At 43.4% G+C, this 21955-nt stretch overlaps 1 protein-coding gene across 5 annotated transcripts in view; it reads left to right on the forward strand.

The window, feature by feature from the left end:
- CYRIA (CYFIP related Rac1 interactor A) overlaps positions 1 to 21955 on the forward strand; it is a 107852-nt gene that overhangs the window by 54183 nt on the left and 31714 nt on the right. For all 5 annotated transcript variants that reach the window (XM_034659881.1, XM_034659880.1, XM_002923068.4 and 2 more), the window contains one exon: positions 18631 to 18710. In XM_034659881.1, the coding sequence (XP_034515772.1) occupies positions 18641 to 18710 (70 nt within the window). In that variant the 5' untranslated portion in view covers positions 18631 to 18640. The remainder of the gene's footprint in view (positions 1 to 18630; positions 18711 to 21955) is intronic.

A 21955-nucleotide genomic window follows, 5' to 3' on the forward strand; every position in this document is an offset into this window, starting at 1 on the left:
CTATATTCTATTAAGGACTCTGCTAGGTGTTGAGGGTATTAGGGTCATCACAAGGCAGAGGTCATTTGAACCTGGGAGCAAGTGCCGGGGTGAGGAGAAGTGTTGGAATTCATTGGCGGTGGGGGATCAGCTAAATTATATTGAATACAAATTGATAGATAGCCTGGTAGAGCCAGTAGAGTTTTGCCAACTAAACAAAATCTTTGGTTAGAGTGGTACTTTCTAGAAATTTTGAAAAAGCCTTATTACTTATTCCAACGAAATGCTGCCATTTCCTACATAATGTAACTAGACTTCCAAAGCCTGGGGATCTGTATTAACATCATTGTTTCATCATCTCATGGATTTTTTTTTTTTAATTTGAAATTTGAAAGCCAAAGGACAGAGCTTTGGTGTTTCCAAAGTATCGCCAACCTAGTGCCTTGATGTTACAGTTGTACTATTATTATAATTGCAATGGGAGCTGATTTGGGCTTCTAGGGCTAGGGCATGGCAGGTCCTCAATTGCTTCTAAGATTCCAAAAGAAAAGGGTCTGAATGAGAGAATGTCATATTAGACCTTTGGAGGCACAGGAGAGATGAATCCAGGCTGTCCGAGCATTGCTTCCTAGAGCTACTTTGGGGCCACCTTGTAGTTTGCACGCCTGTGCGTTTCATGACATTTGCAGCCTCAAACATACACAAGGCTTGAGAACAGTTTCTCTGTAGTCTTATCAACATTCCACCAGAGTTCAGAATTACTACTGTTTGTCACAGACTAACTCTGTAGCCTCCCTGATGTCAGCAGTGGCCAATTCTGATACAGCATGGGACCTTTGAAAGTGCTGGGGTTCCATCATCACTGTCCTTGCTAACTGGCAAGGAAATGGCTTGAAATCCAAATGGCTTCAAGGAGCAAGACCAGGGCAGCTTTTGCAGAAGTGCTGTTCGTGTGGAATGCTATGCCTTACATAGGAAGTGTCTCCCCGTTCTAATTAACTCAGCTCATGGCATTAGGTTGCCTGGATGTGTATTTGGAAATTGTAGCACAATTTCACTGTATAAAACCCTCGGACATTGGGACAGGGAGGAGTTCCCAGCTCATTGAACCAGTCCTGGTGGGCAACAGATGACAAAGATGAGGCTCAGAGCAAGGAAATGACGTTCTCCAAGGTTCTGCAGCAAATGAGTGGCTAAAATGAGATGAGGACGCAGAGCCCATGATTCTCTGTGCACTTGGTGGCATTACAGAGGCATTACGGTCAATGATATGTCCGGTGTCCTTCTGGCCTTGGGTGACACAGTAACCATCTGACCCACCCAAGGCACCAAGGTGCATTTCTGCTCAGGAATATCCCTGCTTCTACTCTCTGGTTGCAAAGTTCCTGCATAATCAGTCTTCAACTGATTCTTCTGACCTTCTCTCCCTCCCCTCCTCTCCCCTCCAATATGCACTTTCTCTTTTACAGTTTCATACTGTCTCTCATTAGGACCATGCTCACTGGCCAGCATTTCCCTATCTCCTGCAGTGACTACTTCTCCCTCATTCTTATGCAAATGACCTTGTCTGACCAAAATAACAGATGACCTGAGAGCCTCTCCTCCCACGGGATATGGAGGAAAGAACTTGGGTTTTGTTGACAGAGAAGCTCCATGGGGTCATGGGAGTTTTGTTCATGAATGAATGGCTACATTCATTCCAAATGTATGTATGCGTGGTGTTCCGACTATGTGTCAGGCCCTAGTCTAGGAGTTGAAGGTATATATGTCAATGGTAATAGGGATTTAAAAGAAAAATAGACAGGGACTGGGGGGTGGGGTGAGGTGAGGTGGGGAGAAATCCTATTTTGGACTGGGTGGTTAGGTTGGGCTCCACTGAAAAATAAACCCTGAACAGAGGCCTAAAGGAAAAACATGCAGATATATTGGGGGAAAGCATTCTAGGTAGAAGGACTAGCAAGTGCAAAGGTCCTGTGCAGAAAGATATGTGGTAAGTTCAAAAAAGAAAAGGTGAGGAGGCAGAGGTGGCTGAAGCAGAGTGAAGGAGGGGAAGTTGCAGGGGATGAATCACTTGGGGTACCATCACATAGGGCCTTGTTGACTGTGATAGGGATCTTGTACCTTACTCTAAGTAAAACAGGACCCCACTAAAAGGATTTAAGCAGAGGAGTGACATGATGCAACTTTTAAAACATCATTACAGCTGCCACATAGGCAGTTAACCAAGTGACTGGGAGCCGGCAAGACCAGAGCTGGGAGATCTGTTTAAGGGGCGACTATGATACTCTGGGCAGGAGGTGATGGCTTGTGGCTTGAACTAGGGCATTGGTGATGAAGGATGTGAGAAGCAATTGGATTCAAGATACATCTTAAAAGTATAGCAGGTAGGATTTGTTAGCTTGGTTATGGGGTATGAGAAAAAGAGAGAAGTCTAGGATAACACCAGCTTTTTCAGACTGAGCATCTGGAAACATGGAATTGCCATTGGCTGAGCTGGGGAAGACTGGAGCAGGGCAGTTTTAGTGTTGGGTGTGTTACGTTTCAGCGGTTTATTACAGTCAAGGAGTCAATTGGATATATGAGTGGGGAGTTCCAGTGAGGGGATCAAGGCAACAGGTATGAATTTGGAAATCATCAGCATCCATCTCTAAGATGGTAGTGAAAGGCCTCGCAGATATCGATAACTGTGTAGGAAGGAGGAGCTCTTCGTCAGGGCCAGGGGACAGAACTAAGACCAGTGGTTGGAGCAATAAAAATAACACGAGTAATAGTTATGGCAACGACCATTTATGCATCTGGCTGCGTACCTGTGTTGTCTCATTATTTCCAAAATCCACCCTTGAAGAGGTTGAAATAACCTCTGTTTTACTCATATTGAAACTCTGACTCGGGGAGGTTAAGTAAATGTTGTTAAATACATTGATTAAGACCACCCAGCTCACAAGCTGGCTGAGCTGGGATTCAACCCAAGTCTGTGCTGCTGTTGCTACGCTGAATATCAGTCAAGAAGCAGATCCCAGCTCAGCAGAAGGAGTTCAAGGGCGTGGTCTTTCGCTCATCCTTCCGACACACCTTCCGGCTGAGAATTTCTGCCAGCGCACCCCCCCCCCCACCTTCAAGTGAAGCATGGCCTGAAGATCGGGCACTTCAGGTGCCGGATGAAATAAAGCCTGAGGGGACACACAGCGCTGCCCAGGCCAACATGGCACATGATGTAAACAAGGGGGGACAATTTGAAGAAAGCATTAGAGATAAGACACAAGACAGAGTCACACTTCCCCTCTAGATGCCGGCTACAGTTTAAAGCAAAGACATTACCAGGAGGCACTTGTTGATTTCTTTTCCTAGCTCCAGAGGTCAGAGGACAACACCCACCCGCCCAGAGGCCGGCGTGCATTGCACACTGGCCATCTGCAAGCGCTCCGCTCTGTGGTCACCCATGCGAGGCGGGGCCACAGGCAAATGAGCGCTGTGGCTCCATGTAGGAGAGTAAGATCGGACTTGCCCAAGTTCTGCAGCTAATAAAGCTAATCCTGGAGAGAGCTGAACGAGTTTTTCCAGACCCCCCCAAACTCCTGCCTTTGCACTGCACTGCTTAACAAGGGCAAGGAGAGAAGAGGCTGGGGTCTTGAGAGCCCCTGGAGTGCCGGATCATCCCAGGATCCCCGGCATGCAGTTCCGGGGCTGGCCAGCAGAGGGGACCACGCACCCGGGTTTCTCCAGCCCGCTGCCTGAAGCCATGTTGAATGAGCAAATGTCTGCAGCAGACTGCGAGATCTAAATGTCTCCTTGGCAGGAAATCCTCGAGGAGCACTGCGGGGTTGTGCAAACAGCCTTACAATGTCCGCTTGTGTGTGTGCACTCGGCTTCGCCTGCGTCGCCCACAATGCTCTGTTTTTTTTGGATAATGGGGCTCTGTGGACCCATACGCCTTGTCATGCAAAGGGAGGGACCTGTATTTGTCATAAATGGGCTCTTGTATGATTAATAGCCAGGCGAATGAGCGCGCAGCAGCCGTTCAGCACCCGGCTTCACATCTTCACTGAGGCGGTGGTCTGAGTCGGCCTTCTTCCCTTGCTCCAAAGCAGCAGTGCAGTATTTATTGCTGAAAGGGAAATGACTTGTTTGCATTGTGGCTGCAGGTTTTGCTATGCACGACAGGAGGTGCAGGAAACTAGTATTTGCTGTCAGGGGCTGACTGCACGCCAGATACTACACCAGCTGCTTAATGTGCGTTATCTTTATTTCCCCAACAGCAACATTGCAAAGGAAGTAGTATAATCTGCATTTTACAGATGAGGAAAAGTCAGGTTCAGAAGAGTAGAAGGACTTGCCCAAGGTGTCCAGACTGCATGGTATTCCCACCGAAGGATTCTTTCCTTTTCAGTGTGGTCCGTGGTCCACACACTTGAAGATGCCTTCCTCGTCCTGTCTGGCTGCCCGTATGCTGAAATGGGTGATTTTAAAACAGATGAGGAATTTCCATTCCCTGGCTTCCGTGTGTTTATAGTACGTTCTGGAATTATATGGAAAAAAAAATGTGGGTCTGTGGATGTGTGCATTTTTCTGAGAAGGCTGATTTTCATCAGATTCTCAAAGTCATCTGCGATCATAAAACAACAGAGTCAAGCACCCAAAAATATTTCTATTTTGGGAAATGCTTCTATTTCTCTGACCTCTTCCTCTTACCAATGACTATTTTCTGTAGAGTGTATTCATAGCTGACATCTCACTGTTGTTGGTATGCCGTGACTGCCCCCTCACACTTCCGATCCATGGCAGCAGACAAGTGAAGAGGGCTGTGTGCTGTGCTGGACCCGCGTTTAGTGCTCAGTGGGGAGGAGGAGGGAGGATGAAGTGAAGTGGATCAGATTTTGAAAATGAAGAAGACATAGCCTTTGAAAGAATTCACAGCAAGGAGGGTTGTTTATTCAGCCTGGGAGTCAGGTAGGAGGTTTCTGGGAGGAAATGCTATTTGATTTGGGTCTTGAAAGATAAACAGAACATCTGCAGGCAGAGGAGAGAGGAAGGGCATTCCAGGCAAAGGGAACAACATAAGCAAAGGGGGGGAAGCAAGAAGGAGGCCAGAGCTGTTGGCACTGTCTATATTCTGGTGTGACCAAAGTACATAGTGTTCAAAGGAGCTGAAACTTGAAAGGGAGGCCTGGGTCAGATTTTATGGCCCTGACTACCATGTTAAAAAAAAAAAAAAATTGTACTCATCTTAATATGACAGCCAGCTTAGAAAGCATTTATGCTAAAACACACCTGCCTTCTATCCAGCTAACCCCACGTCCCACTCTGCCATGGAGTTGCCTCGGGAAGCAGCTCCTTGCACAAGAGCCATGTCTCCCAGTGCTCAGCAAACCCACCCCACCCTCCTCTCCTGTCCTAGCCCAGGTTGATGGTCTCCATCACTTGCGTGGGGTTCAAGCCAGGGATTTTGTTTGAAAACGTTCGTTTGGTCTGCCGTGAACAATACTTTGAAATCAAGCTGATGGCTAGCCTTCAGAAACTGGAAACAAAAGCAGAACCACTCCTGCCTCTGAGATTTCAAGGGAGGTTTTCAGGCCCTTCATGCTTGAGATGTAATGGAGCATGCCAACCTCCCTTGGCTTCAAATTCTTCAAGTTTTTAGAATGTGAAATGGCTTTTGTTGGTCTTTTTGGTACTTATATAATTTTTGACATCCCACACCCCTCATAATAAATTTGACCTGGGAAGTAATACCCTTAATGCTTTGACACATCAATTCCAAGTCTCCTTTGTTATACAGGTGGACCCCGGTTTAAGTAAACTCAGCATCTGAGAATCTAGACTTACAAATCAAGTCAACCCACAGCACTGGGGGAGGGGGCGGGGGGTGAGATTCTCCAGGGGGCTTTCACTTCCCAGAAGGATTTCTTCTGATCACGCCTCCCTGTGCGTCAACCTACAAGGTCATATTTTATCACCTGACGGTGAACTCTGGAGGCAAAGAAACTTCAAGCACAGATGTGGGATGCAGCTGCCCATAGAATGTAAACCAGGCGGAGACAAGGGGATATCCTTTTGTTGTTGTTAATGTTATATTGTAAGATAACAGAAATGGAAGAGATTTAATCCACCAGCATTCATTTTGCATGTGGCATTTCCTGTGACATACTCGGAGACTAGTACATGATCTGAGGTGCTTGGAGTATCTGGTGTCGCGTTAGTGGGGGTGAGAGGGGTTGGGGATAGTGACTGGAGGCGATAAGGAGATATTGTGGCAAAGAGAAGGCATGGAGAGGGGTGGATCTTGGGGAGATGTGAAAGTGGATCGTTTGGACAGAGAATGGATCTGTGGAGTGTCCTAGGTGCAGAAATCTCAAATGACACTCGGGTTTCCGGCTCATACAATTAGTTGAATGACGATGCTTTTCATTGAACAAGGTGGGGGGGATATTTGCGGAGGATATTAACATCCTCCCCCAAATCGGTGTGCTTTCAGGAAATTCATTTAGATTTGCAGGCCTGGAGTGGAGGACGAAGGTCCAATTTGAGGCTAGGGGTTGAGAAGTCCTCAGCATATGGGCAAAAACTGGGAGCCCAGAGGGTCTCACTTGGGAGGGTGGGAAAGGTGTGAAGAGAGACAACCGAAGACTGATATTTAAAGGTTAGACAGAGGAAGGTGGAAACTTGAGAAAGAGCACTCAGGGGGAGGAGGGAGGAGCAGAGATCCTCCAGCATGTCAGGGGGGCAGGTTTGTCCCAGAGGGCATGTGCCAGGACTCCTTCGCTGCTCCTCCCTCAGAGGAAGGGGCTCCGGGGGCTTGCAGAGCTGCTTACCTGAGCAGGAATTCAGGAAAAAGAAGATTTATAATCCAAGAGAACGGACAGTGTTTAATCTAAATCACTAATGGTCTGGACAGCCCAAATTTTAAGTAACTTCTTGGTGTTTCCTTTCGGGTTTTTAGACTGAGCTGAGGCCATCCCAGAGAAGTCAAATAAATAACTACCCAACAAAAGGCATTTCTGGGACTAGGGCTTAGGTCCCCAGGCTGCTGGCTCTGCAAGGGGTCACTTTCCCTTTGAAATTAGGCAGAACTGGTCTGGGTGGGCTGAGACTGTCAGCTCTCCTTAGGGTAAGGGGCAGGCTGATCAACCCGTTTGATTTCACAAGTGAAAAGGGAACAAATTCACTAATGACTTCCCAGTGGTGGGCTGTGCAGAGCAAAGTCCCAGTTTGATTGTTTCCATATTCACGAACATTTGAAATTTGGGGGTGTGTTGACTTTCATTCCCTAAAAAAGAATCGGGTTTTGCCCTCATTTCTTGGAGGCTTTTTGCTGCTTTAATATTGATGTTTATGGGGAAATTAGCCATGATGAGGTAATAGTCTATTTTAGAAAACTGAACTCAGATATTGAAAGGGCTATTTTAAACCTGCACTTAATCGTGCCGTTCCATAATGGTCTCTTGGTGTATTTTTTTTTTTTTTTTTGGAGAATTCCCATGGATTGCCTTACAACTGGACTCTAGCAATCTGTATTCCATGGGGGAACGCCAGGCCCTTTAGAGGGACACCATGGTATTAATGATCGATGAGAATATTCAAGGCATTTTCCCATTTGAGTGCCATTACTTGTAGTGTTAAAACGTTTTGAAAACACATTTTAGCCATTAACTCATTTTTATTGTCAGATGAAAGTGCTTTCATAGACTCATTCTACTTCGGTTTTCCTCCTTCATCTCAGAATGAAATCATCTGTTGGATTCTTGGCAACCCGTTCGGCAACACCACAGAGAACCTTACGACTTCGTTACAGAAGTGGCGGATGGGGAAGGGCATTCCAGCCCAGCCCCGCTATCTATAATCGCTAACCCGGCTTAGCAAATTCCAGCTCCCGGAATTTATAAGCTGAGCTGCTCCATTCCCCTGGTGCATTCTTTCCCCCCAGCAAAACAGGTGCTTATGTCCTTTAGGCAATGTGCCTTTATTTTAGTCGAGAGGTATTTTTTTAAAGCCCCCTATTTTGTATCTGATGTATTATAGGCTGATGGTTAACTGGTTTTATGTATAACTCAAAGCAGTCAAGTTGTGTAAATGTTGTACCAGGGGGTTCTGTGGTTACCGGAGAATGTATCTGGGAGCCCTATGAATCGCAGGCTATCAGGGCTGTACTTTTGCCTCCTGGGACTGCTGCCTGGATGCTGCTGATGGTTCATGGGAAGTGAGCCAGAGGGGTTATTTGCTTTGCGGGTCAGGGTGGGGAGCCTACAAACCTCTGGTGTTACTGACGGCAGCTGCCATCCTGGTCCTTGTCGTGATTTCTCCAGCTCTGAACCTTGTTGATCCGGTTGAACGGTAGATAGCCCTCCTAAATTCACAGACAGTCCCCAGAAACATTCCTGAAGCCGCAGCTGGCCTGCTTTTCTCAGGGTGCTATTGTAGTTGGGAGGTCAGACTTAGGGGGATAAAACGACGTAAGGCCGGTAGCAGGATCCGGCTGGGGGCACTGGCCTGAGAGCCGAGACCAGGTTCCCCTTGGAGCTCTGCTCCCGAGACCAGGCAAGTAACTGACTATGTTAGCAGTCCTGAGATTTTTGAATTTCATAAACCAGTAAAATTTCAAAATAAACTTTGGGGATTTAGGATGCAACTCTCACCTTTGCTTTGAAAAATAAATAAAAACACGCTGTGTAGAAATGTTTGAATAGCTTTAGCTTTCTGCAAGGCTGATGACATAGCCTTTATTTTTCTTATTTTGCCTTAGACGAATTGATGCTTTGGAACCACAGGGCAGAGCAGTTAAGGATTACTTACTATTTTTTAGTGTTAACTGTGTGCCAGGCCCTGTGCTAGGTGCTGGGGAGACAATAAGGTATAGAAACAGCCCTGCCCAAGAGGACCTGACCTTGAGAGAGGTAAGGGAGAAAGCGTGTAATCAGGGTCCAGGCTGATAGGCACTGTGATATAGTCAACACAGCACGCTGGGTGAGCAGAGAGAGGCAGAGCTCACTTGAGGAGGGGATTTTGTTTTACCTGAGGTGGGGTCAACGAGTAGGGAGGAAGGAGTCAGGGGACTCCTTCTGAAGGCCCTGGTTTCCAAACTCATACTTCAAAGGGAATTCCGGGGAGGCACTTGCCAAAACTAGTGCTTAGAGGTCACGTGGAATTGGATTCCAGACCCTGCTCTGCCACTTGTGGGTTTGAGCAAGTTTCTAAATCTTGAAGATTCTTCCTTTATCTCTAAAATTGAGATAATAACTGTTCCTACCTCCTATGGTTGTTGTAAAAATTAAAATATGCTAATACATGAGAAGCTCTCATCACTATGGCCTGCAAAGCATTAAAAAATGTTAGTTGTCATTGTAATTGGGAACAGAAGGAGAAGCATGTGCAAGGGCCCTGAGGCAATAAAGAGCAGGGCTCCTTTAGAGAAGCACAGGGTGTGGGGGGAACTTAGGGTCCCTGGATAGGGAAGATGACAGGGGACAGAGGAGATGAGCAGAAGCCAGAGGCCAGGTTCTTCTGTGCCCAGTGCATGTATCTGGATGCTTTATATCCTGCAGGCACTGGGGAGCAGTGGAAGCCTATTAAGCAGGGAAGTAACATAATTAGATTTGTGCTTAGAGAGAGGGCGCTCCCAGTCATATGGCGATGAATGGCAGGGTAACAAGACTGGAGTCAGGTAGATCAGTTTGGGGGCTATTTGCTGGATGCAGGCAAGTTCTGCTGAGGGCCAGAATTAGGATAATCAAGGTGGGGACATAGAGAAGTGTGCACAATGGTATGAACCATCCATGGGCATGTCCTTGCTAGGTCGTCATTAGCACTTCTGGTGAGACCTTTCTGAACGTGGAGCAGAAACTTTCCAGTGGCAACAATATACTGCACTGTACCTTTTATGTCTTAAAGAATGGATTGGATGTTCCATTTTTCACCAGGGGCAGGGATGTTAAGAATTGTAGAAATTCTGAGTGACCTATTCTCTAATCAAGAAAATTGGTGTTGAAATTCTGGTGGATGCAGGAAAAGGTCATGAGTTTGAGAGGTAGGATATGTCCACTCTGGTCCCTTCTTTGGCCCTAATGTATTTTGGATCCTTGAGCAAATGTTTTCTTGTAAAAATAAGAGCTATAAAAAAATGATCCTAGTTCGAATATAGAATGTATTGTGATGACATTTGGGACTCTGGATCAGGAAGTCCAGAATCCATCTGGAAGACTTAGGGAAGCACACTTACTGTACCTGCCCTGTGAGTTCTGGTCTGTAAAATGGATCCAATAATACCTTTTCTACATTTGACACATGCTGGTTGAATGTCGTCACACAGCTCTTTGACAAAGATGTGATATGATATAAATATATGTCATTGTTATATTCATGATTGATCTGTGGCTTATATGCTGTGTTGCAGAAAAATGTTAGGATCTATCAGAACTTCTTATGCCTCAAAATACTGATTTCTTTTCTTTTCTTTTCTTTTTTAAGATTTTATTTATTTATTTGACAGAGAGAGCAAGAGAGCACAAGCAGGGGGAGCAGTAGAGGGAGAGAGAGAAGCAGGCTCCTCGCTGAGCAGGGAGCCTGATGCGGGGCTCGATCCCAGGACCCTGAGATCAGGACCCAAGCCCAAGGCTGATGCTTAACCGACTGAGCCACCAGGCACCCCCAATTCTTTGAGTTCTTAAAATTTTTTCACTAGGGGCAGGGATGTTAAGAATTGTAGATTCTAGAAGGTATTGGCTCATTCCAAGTGCTAATAAAACCCATCCCTTCTGATAGAGGCATGAGGTATTTGCCATCTTAAATCTTAAGGAAAAATGTTAGAAGGTAAAAACTTGCAGGGCTACTGTTTTATCTATTTTTTTCCTCATTCTCTGTTCTTTATTGGTAGAGGTGATCTTGGCTTTGTAATTCTCCTTTCAAATAGTCATAGCTACTAAAGAAATCTTCTGAGTGACCTATTCTCTAATCAAGAAAATTGGTGTTGAAATTCTGGTGGATGCAGGAAAAGGTCAGCATTCACAATAATGCCTGCGCCGTGGGCCTGAGTCCTTTGTTATGTGTCACTTATAGTAAACAGATTAGTTTCCCCACAAACTATGACCACATTTTTTAAAAGTAAGCTCAGATTGGTTTTATTTGGTTTTACACTCTGGGAATACAGCTAATGCTATTATTCAATTTTTCCTTCCAAACAAAAACAGAGTTCCAAATTAAATATATGTATATATGCCTGTATGTGTGTGTGTGTGTGTGTGTGTGTGTGTGTGTGTGTCCTTTAATTTTCTCTTCTCTTTTGGAACTGGAAATGTTAGCAGAGAACTATTTTTTAAGAGTCTGTTTTCTACTGAGCAGGCTTAGAGCTAACTACTGTGCAAGTCGTTTTGCGCCCAGAGCCAAGAAAGTAGTCATCGAAAGTACCACGTGCACATCCCAAATTGTCGTCCCTGGGAGATGAGGGCCTCCCTTGGCAGGGACATGCGGGGCTGTCTCTACAGGCACTGTTACCACTCCTACAGTGACTAGAGAAACGCCCTCCTTCTAGACTACTTGGGAAAAAAAATGCGAAAGGACCCATTTCAAAATTATATAGCAGTAAAGGAACCTTGAGGAATAAGCCCTCTGCATTTGGAAGACTTGACAAGTGTGAGCCAGCTTCTGCCTTTTGCTCTCCTCTCATCCCTGAATCCCGCCACTCCCTCCCCCCAGGTGGGGGGCTTCTCTTGGCCAGTCCAGACCCACAGCATGCTTTGCATGCCCTCAGGGCAGCTCACTTCTATTAAGCCAGCTTTTCTGGAAGACTCCACCTGCCATGGTTTTCCCATCCCTCCCTATCTATGGCACTGAGCAGTGCTCGTGCGAAGCAGGCCACTTTGGAAGGGAACAGAAACTGTGGATCCTCTTCCAAAACAAGAGAGCGCATGCGTGTGATAACAGGCTAGCCTGGGTGCGGTTTCCACAGCTCATGGACTCCCCAAGTCCCCAGATAGAGACCACTTAGGGATCTGGAGCTCCAGGTCTCCTCCTGTGGGGAAAAGAGCATAGACTTCGGGGTCCCAGACTCTCAAAGTCAAACGTGACTCTTTTATTCTCCTGCAGTGCTCAGAACGATGATTTCACCACCTGAACCTTTTTTTCGTCCAATAAACATGAAGATAATGATAGCGAGCTCGAGGGTTGCTGTGAGCTTTGAGTGAACTAAAATGTGGGAAGGCTCAAGCACAGCGCCAGGCACACAGTAGGCACTCAATAAAATGTGGGTGTTCTTGTCCCCCTCGTGTATAGTAATAGAATAATAAGCTATAATCCCTCTGATCGGTTCTTAGTATGTACCAAGTACATACTGTTACTTGGACGTTCAGTTACCATTTCGGAGCACTTCATTTATCAGGAAGGTGCTATATGCTTCCCGGGGAGCTCACATTCTTCAGCCTGTTGCTAGTTCCCTGGACAGAAGGTGTGTCCCCGGAGACCTGAGGGGCCTTCTGTCATTGCACACCCCACCCTCATGTACCCTGTGTAGCCAGGCTGTTCAAGTAATTGACTAACTCCCTCTAGTAATTATTACAGGTGTCTCTTTTATTTTAAAAAACAAAGAGGGGTGGTGAACATTCCACCAGACTGCTCTCAGATTCCCTTGTCTTGGGATAGGAGTTTGCTTTCTCCTTTTTTTTTTTTTTTTTTTTTTAAAAGATTTTATTTATTTATTCGACAGAGATAGAGACAGCCAGCGAGAGAGGGAACACAAGCAGGGGAGTGGGAGAGGAAGAAGCAGGCTCATAGCAGAGGAGCCTGATGTGGGGCTCGATCCCATAACGCCGGGATCACGCCCTGAGCCGAAGGCAGACGCTTAACCGCTGTGCCACCCAGGCGCCCCTGCTTTCTCCTTTTATTTAGATAGGTCACTGTCCTCAAGAGAATCAGTGTTGAGGAAGGTCAACACTGGAAGGAACCAAGTCTCCTGGGGCCAAGTGGGCAGTAATCCTAATCTCTTCTTCTTTAGATTGCGGGCAGATCTATACATTACCCCTTTGTCCTTTGACATTTCATTCCTTTCAGTGGAGATGTTTCATGAGTCACTTTGGTAGGGTTTTCTTCATGAGATATTTATGCTTTCCTTGGACTTTATGCTCTATCTCTGAACTGGGACACAATCATGGACACAATCATTTGGTTAAAATCTGCAGTTTTCAGTGATTTTTCTAGCATGTACTAGAAGAGTGACCTAGTTGTTCCTATTTTCAGAAGCATTTGCGTGTGCTTGGAATTTTTGTGTTGGAAATGGCTAATAATGTATACGGAGTTATCTGAAGACCTCAGCCTCTACTTGTTACAAACTTGCATAAATATTGTCCTTCTGAAAATTTGGTGTTTTTATAAGGATTTATATTTTTTCAATCAGCTTCTACATTTAATTTTAATAATCGTAAATTTTCTAATCCCTAGAAAAGATACCTTCCTCCTAGGTTTACTTTGAAGATAAAATAAGAAAAATATATCTAAAATACAGTGTTTGGCACATAGAAAAATATCTTACAGTGTTAACTATTAATGCCTTTAAATATTGACCTGACAATAGCAAAAGTGATTTGCATAAAGAAACATGGATCTTACAAGACCAAAGATGAAAGATGAAGAGAAATGGAACTTATATGAGTCAGGGGATATTATACTTCTTTGATTCTCTGAATATCTTAAACTATAAAATGAGTTGTAATGCTGAATAATTGTAGCTGATATTTGCATGGCATTTTGTAGTATACACCATCTTTTCACACCCATTTCGTTTAGTCCTGGCAAGAACGTCATGCAGAAGATGTTATTATATGACTATTATGTAAGTTGAGGAACCCAAGACTCAGAGATGAAATGAATTGCTCCAGAATAATGGGAGAATTGGGTGGTACTTTATCTTTGTACCGCTCTTTCAGATTTTTCTGGGTGATCTCCTTCATCTGCTACATAGATGTATGTCTTTTGAGAACACCATTTGTCCATGTTGTTATTTTGACCTACTCTGTGCTTCAAATTCTCAAGACTATGTCTTAATCTTTATCAGTGAATCCTGGCTTACAATGCCATGGGCAAACAGGCCCAGCCGGTAGCTAAAGCCAAGATGCCGAGAACCCAGTGGACCTTTGCTTTGGTAGAGAAGGGGTAGTCCTGGAAAATCCAGCTGTGGAAGGAGACTGATGCCTCTAAGAGCAAAGGACCTTCCAGGGTGGTAACTGGTGAAAGGAGAACCACCTTCTAATGCTATTCTCCAAAAGCAAGAGACCTCCCAAGTAAAGAGTCAGAGAGTGTATTTGCAGGGCCCAGCTCTTAATAAGACCTTATCCAACTGATATACCTTTCCTTTCTCTTCATCTGATAGCCAACACCTTGTCTTCTTCCCTTGTTTTACCCCTGCCAGACTCTCCTCACAGAAATGAATTCAGATCTCACAGCACTGAGGTGCACACCGTAGCTATAACAAGTCCCAGGAAGGCTTCGCTTTAAGATGATCTCTGAAGATGGCAAAGGAGTTGTGTGTATGTGTGTTTAAAGTAAGCCTACACCTCACAATATAGACAACATACTTTTTTGAGTAATAAGCGTACTCTATACATTATTACTTGATCTCTTTTCTGCCCAGAATCCCTCTTACCATCCCCCTTTGTGACTCTGTTTCTAGGGTTTTAGTACTTTCGCATCTACACTTTTGGCTACACGTCTCTCCTTCAAATTGGTTCTCCTCTCCCTCTTGCGTTACCGAGGAGGCCTTGCCTATCCTTGGAACTTGCAGAGACAGCTTCTTTACCTACAGAAACTGCCACGAGTCATCATCATCGTCATCATCATTTTAAGGGACTCAGGTTAAGGTCTTCCTAGGAGATGCAGGGCACCTGCTGGGTTTCTGTATTTGTTCTGATAGGAGTTCCCACACCACAGGGGAGAATGGCAAGTAGCTGGCATCCCTTGGGACAGACGCAGCAGCCGGTCTGTAGCCATGGAGTTACCAAAGACAACGTGGAAAGCGGGGTTCCTGCTTTCTCAAGCACGGCCCCAGACTGCCTGCCAAGCCGCTCTGCCACCCATTCGGCTGGAAACCACTCCTGTGCCCACGGGAGTTCTCAGCCTTGGCTCCTCCCCAGCTATGGATGACTTCCTCGGTCTCTTCTTAGCCAGGGGAGATTTCTCTTTATCTCCACTGCCTCTTAGCTCTGATTAATTTTTCCTTTTTTCTATTTTATCCAAAAAAAAACAAAAACCACCAAAACCCCCTCCTCTACTTATTCAGCATAACTCATTTGTTTTTATTTTCTAGACACCAAATCTTGAAAGAGACCATTTTTTCTCCTTTGCTTTGGTCGGCAGTAGCTCAGGTTGAAATTGAACACTTATCTCCAGTACACGTGAAGACCTTAAGGCCCAGATGTCCTAGAGTTCTGTAGTCCTTGCCTCTCTCCCTTCATCTTCCTATTCTACTCTTATTTTTCTCTTCTCCCCACTCTTGCTATGCAAGTATTTGCATTCTCTAATAACGTATAATAACATATCTAACGTTCTTTTATTGAACAAGATAAAATATTTTTTAAATCTTCATATGAATGAATTAAACCATCTCACTAGTAACGTGCTGCGTAGAAATGTATTTTCTACGCAGTGAGGAGCTATTTGCAAAGATTGCAGAGTCACTGCAGGAAGATATAGCTGGGGCTGTGGTGGAAACCCCACGGATGAGGGTCCCTTCCAAGTGGACCCTGGGGTCTCTTCTCAGTGACCATCTGTGTGATATTAACTCACTTTGCAGACCTGAAACCAGAAGACACTTCCATGAATTCTTGGGGACCTTGAAGAGGAGCAAGAAGCATCAAATCTTTCTGTACTTATTCAAAGAGTGTGTTCAGAAATGCAGGTTCCATGGGACTAGACTTGACCCCTAATACTACATAATGTCCCACAGTCATCGTTCCAGTCAGTTCATTTTGGGGATGTGAAACATCTAGAATACTGGGAATTCCTTAATTGACCACAGTTGATGCTAGAATCATGTTGCAAAATGTTTGACCATCTCAGCCAGCCGGCTGAAATGACCTGTTGAACAGATAGAATTCTGTAGCCGGCTGATATTTGAGTGTGTTCCTTTCAGTCTGTTACTAATTTTAAAGGCTTGACATATTTCCCACCAGGTAGTCTGACAGTAAAATCACGCACAAGACAGAGTTTTAGGAGGAAGCTAAATCCATTCAGATCTCTTGTGACACATTGATAGTGCAAAACTAGGAAAATCAAGAATATTTGACTTCCATTAAGGCAATTTATGTGAAAATTGGGACCACTACTAAACAGTAGAATCATCTTCCTACCAGAAACGTCTCTGGGTCTGAATGAGAATTGTTCATTAAGCTGGATACAGATTCTTTCCAAGAGACTCAGGAGGGTTTGTGAATGTTGCCCAGTGGTAGGGATGGACTACGCCAGTTCTGAGCTTTAATTTGGCAGAATCTACCTTATACAGAGCTTTGCTCAAAAATATCTTAAATAGAAATATGCATAAAGGCATGGGAGGAAGAGAAAAATAACAGAAAGAATAGGGAAGATTCTTTTGGAAAAGAGAAGCATGGTGTTTGCTTCCCAGTGCATGTGTGTGGGTGTGTATGTGTGTGCACACACACGTGTATGCACATGCCCAGATACTCATATGCCTCAAGATGGCAGAAGTCTAAGATGTATCTTGTCCAACCTTCTACCCAACATGTAATTCATTTCTATGATGTTTTTACAGGCTGATAGAGCACATTTCTGCTTAAACACCACCAGTTACAGGAAGCTCACTTTTTCACAAGGCAAATCCCTCAATATTCAGACAGCTGGAATGGTTAAATTTTTTTTTCATGACATTGAATGAAGATCATCTTCAGTTATTTCTTCAGTGACCCCAGCTCTCTTCCCTAGAGCGGCATACGACCTATTGACCCATCTTTTGTAGGATAATCCTAAATAAGTATTTGAAGGCTGTTATAATCATGATAATGATGATGGTGGTAATTATCGTCATCATTATCCATACTAGTAGTACCTAACATTTCTTGAGTACTTCCTGTAAGTGATGTGCAAAGCATTTTTTGTTTTGATCTCATTAATCCTCAGGACTCAATGAAATAGATACATTTCAAAAATTCATTTTACAGATGAGAAGACTGAGGTTTGGAGAGATTAAGCAGCTTGTCCTGGCTAACAGAGGTAGCAGGACGCAGAACTAGGATTGAAATTGGGCTTCCCCAGGCTGTTTTCTAGCTTCACGTTAGTGGCCTATTCCGTGGATGATGTGGGAAGTGTTTTCTCAGGGGAGGATTATGAGGACTAGAATATCACCTTCTGCATCCAAGGGAACTGCTGGCTACATACTGTCTCACACAAAGCACTCTCCGCTCCTTACATCTTTCTTATAGTGGTGTATTTTTAGGAATTCCTGTATCAGCATAAACACTGTCTGAAGCCCCGTGCACAGAAAACTGCAGCCCTGCGGTTTTCTTTTACTGGTCCAATGATTTTTCAAGTTGATCCTTTACAAACTGAGGTGTCTGAGTCACGAGTTAGAGAAATGCCTTCCAAAGAGTACAGCACCCAGCATCAAACTGCGGTTCCATGACTATGTGCCGAATGAATGAATGGACCAGTGGCTTCCTGAAGAAGATAGTTTAATGTCTAGAGCTGAGAGCAATGGAAATATTCCTAAATATAACTATGCTCTCCCTATTCTTTTTTTTTAAGTTGGGATTGCAAATATATATCAAATCTGTATTTCTCTGTTGGTTTGATCCCCTCATGCAATTACACTGTAATTTCATTGAAAATAACTTTTTGGATTAATATCAAGACCTTTTCACATTTGCACTTCATGAAGTAGCCAATCTTGTTACTACTGAAATGTCAAATTATGAGTTTCTGACTTGCCAGGAAGTTGCACTTCTGGGAAATCTGGCTTCCTGTATAGGCCATGAGGGGTCCCTGGGGCTCTAAATCTATGTTTTCTAAACTCTTTTCCTCAGAAATTTTAAGAAACTTCCTTTCTGGACAGATATTATAATAATGCCCTCTTTGTGCTTGTCCATTAACATGGTATGTTCCCACATCTGTGGAAAGGACACAAAGCAATGCTAAAGTATTAACTATAAAGATTCAGGGAACTGGTGAAGGGGAGAAGGAACCAATGTAGAATATACTTAACCTCTGCCTCGTGTAACTAAAATACCTGATTCTTAGAATAGTATGTTCTTTGGTTAATTGTCATTACAGTGGATGAGACACAAAACATAAGTGTATTCTCCAGAGACAGCTTGTGACATTCTTGTGACATGTCCTACTTTATATGGCTTAGACCACATACCCCTAACTTTTAGAGATCCAGAACCTCAGAGATATTTATCTGTCCCTGATTCAGGAAGAAGTTGCTAAGTTATTAGTCACCACCTGATATGGGGATGCTTATATCCCCATATCCCCATATCCCCCATGGGGATGCAACTATTGGGGGTCCAGTGTGATTTATGCAAGTTAATAAAATAAGTCCAACCCTTTAAGAAGTCTATCTTTTTTTTTCCTTAGAAGAAGAACAAGAAGAAAAGAAGAAGAAAAAAAGAAGTCCGTTTTTCATCTTGCTAATGGTTTTTGGTTTTGTGTTGCCTCTCCTAGGTTTGCTGGGATGGGAAACCTGCTCAAAGTCCTTACCAGGGAAATTGAAAACTATCCACATTTTTTCCTGGATTTTGAAAGTAAGTTTCAAAAATGAAAAGATAATGATGGGAACTTTTTTGCTTTCTTTATAGCTTGTTGTTCGAGAAGTTATAAAGATTTTATATGATACTTAAATCCAAATGTCACTATGCATTTCTTTCTGAGCCTTCTACTTCATTTCTTTCTTTTCCTATTATTTCCTTTAAAAATCTCATAGAATATCTTTTTAATGTGTCAATAGTTTTCTTTGATTTTAGAGCCAATCACTTTCATCAGCTAGCATCAATCATCATCATGTATATTTCTTAATGAATTTTATGAAATGTGATATCATATTCTAAGGAAAAATAGCACATGTAGTAACTTGCATAGATTAATATAAAACAAATGTCACTAGACAGGAAAAAAATTATCAAAAGTATAAAATAGTCTTAGAATATTTATTTTTGAGTCATCTCTGTTGTTTATGTTATTTGATTATATAAAACTATATCAAACTTTTGAGATATACCCCTTTTATCTGAAGGCTGTGATTCTTTTATCAAAAATTTAATTTTTTTTCTAAAGTAAAATGGATTGTGAATTATGACTGAAGAAATATGGAGGGTTTTTTCTTATCTTGTTTATTTTCTTGATTGAATATATTTGCAGATGAGTGACACATTCATGTTTTATTAGCTAAGCTCATGTTTCCACCTTAACTATTATGTTCCCCTTTTTCTAAATTACAATTCCACAATAACAAGCACATTAAATGTCCTTTTTCCCAGCATTCACCATTTGTTGCAAACTTTAACCTGCCTTAAACTTTAATTTTTCAAGTATTTATGTATATTAAAATTAAGTTAGAATTTCCTTAGATATAGATTAAACTTGCTAACAGATTTTCTAGGTAAATGCTAGAAGGCCCTTCAAAGATGCAGTAAAGCAAAGGTGCCCTAGATATGTCTTTTCAGCGTCTCTGGTAATTCTGAGAAAGCTGCATGAAAAGGAAAAGTAATCCCAAAGCTCATGTGTTCTAAAAAAATATTGAAGATTCTAGATTATAGTCAACGAAGGATATTTCACTTCTGACTTAACTCATTTTGCTGCTGCTGCTGTTTGGATGGATTTGGTTGGGTTGGGTTGGGTTGGGTTAGATTTGGCGGGATTTGGTAAGTGACATGGGTGGGATCAATACCAGATTGATGTGATACATCAAAGGAATGGTTTTTGTTCCTGGTGTAACTTTTGCATCTCCAATACACCTATCTTTGTTGTTGTTGCTCTTGTTGTTAAAATGAAGATTTATTAATAACTTTAAAAAATTTACAAGATTAATGACCTATTATCCCATCCCCCTAATCTTACTACTTGCATGTAGTGTTGATTCCATCCATTTCTTGTCGCTTAAATGTTACACTGTGGCATCCAGCATGTACAAAGTCCAAAACAGTGGTGAAGGATAAAATACTCTATTCATTCAAAACTTGGGGGGAGGGGGTGGGCGGCATGTAAACACCTAGGGGAGTTAAGTGCCTGCACTTTTTTTGAAGCTCTAAATTCCACATGCACCTGCACATCCTGTCATACAGGCCTACCAGGTTCAGTGGCCCCCAGTTGTTCATTTAGCTGTTCTTGCGTTCTTGCTTTTCCATGCTTTTACAAAGAGTGTATTGAGTTCTTTGTCAAGTCTAATCTGAAAAGTCTTCCAAGTGAGAAAATTACAAGCTGTAGGGGTTTAAAGCAATAGTTTTCAATGGGTGTTCTCTGGAGTACCAGCCTTCTGGGGTTATGCCTCAGGGGTTCCTGGCCCACTGCTGTTGCAGAGGGACTGTCGCTCTTCCTCTCTCCTGTGACCCAACACTCAAGTCTGCTCAGTCTTGTGCTTTGGATAGTTTCTTAGTATTTTTTTAATTTCTAAAAAGGTCATGGTGGCTAAAAAGAACATTTAAATATCTTGAATTTTGATGATGATTTATGGTACCAAAAACTCCATTTGTACATCTGCTAGAGTATCTTCAACAAGGTTCCTTGTGGACTGGATTCTCATGCCTTGTGGCTCATTAGGACTAGAGCAGTAGTATGTAAGGAAAACTTATAAATTTATAAAACTATAAATTTACAAAAAAAAAATGTGAACTGTTTATTTCCCCATCAACCCCAAAGAGAAGGTTAACATTATTTCACTGAGACTCTGAAAAGATAAATAACTGGGCTGACGTCACAGAGGGAATGAGTAAGGACCTGAGACGGAACACAGGTCTCTGGCTCTCCTCCTCGAAAGCCCATCACAAGCAGCCTCTTAGAAGTGCAACAGCCATCAACCTATTCCTGATTAGAGAGGGACGTCTTAGTTATCTATGAAATAGGACATCTCATGGAAAAAATACTTTTTTTTGATCCTGAAAATCCTCTTTCCTAAAGGGGGTCTTCAAGAAAGAATGGTGATGGACCAGAGGGTAGCAGAGGTAGGCTGTGGCCATGATTTCTCTGTGAGTCTGTAGATTTCAGCTCAGCCCAATAGTGGTAGGTGTAATATGGTTATGAACACCCCCGTAAGCCAGGCAACATTGGGAAGACAGAGCTAAACAAGGACAGTCACTGGGGTCGCAGACCGGTGTGCAGGGTAATATAGGCACATTTTTCAAGACAAGATAAAAATAAGGGGGTTAAGACCACACTGTGGCCTGGGAGTAAAGATGAAGAAAGAGCATGCATTTCGTTTCAGGAAATGGGGGACAACAGAAGGAATTGGAGAAGTCTTCTAGCAAAAGGTGGCCTTTGGAGTGGGCTTTAAAGAATGGGTGATTTTTCTATAAGCATTAGGGAGAGGAGTTTTCCAACAGTGGAGATAAGGATACGAATGGGAAGGGTGTGTTTGAAGAATAGCCAAGAGGCCCAATTTAGAGCAGCACGTGCTTGCTGAAAGGAAATGCTGGCGGAAATGGAAGTCTGGCTCAGGTTAGACCACGGCGAAGGCAGAAGCTCAGGCCTAGCGGTCCATAATTGGGGTTTGCCTACAAAAGGAATAGCTGAACTCCCTGAGGAAAACTCGAGAGCAGATAAGAGCTCGGCATGTGGGAACTTCAGCTATGCTCATGCTTAACATGTGGTTGATGAGTCAGAGGATCAGGAAAAGAGACTACATTGTAGAGGAAAGAGAACATCTTACGAAGCCGAGACTCCTGATGGCAGGGTCCGGGCCCCACTCAGGTTTGCAGCCCAGCACTTCGCCCTATGTTGAGCATAGAGCACGGATCACCAAACGAGCCTTAGTAACAGATGCTGGCCATGTGAAGGA

Source organism: Ailuropoda melanoleuca, chromosome 4 (genome assembly GCF_002007445.2).
Source record: "Ailuropoda melanoleuca isolate Jingjing chromosome 4, ASM200744v2, whole genome shotgun sequence".
Lineage (NCBI taxonomy): Eukaryota > Metazoa > Chordata > Mammalia > Carnivora > Ursidae > Ailuropoda > Ailuropoda melanoleuca.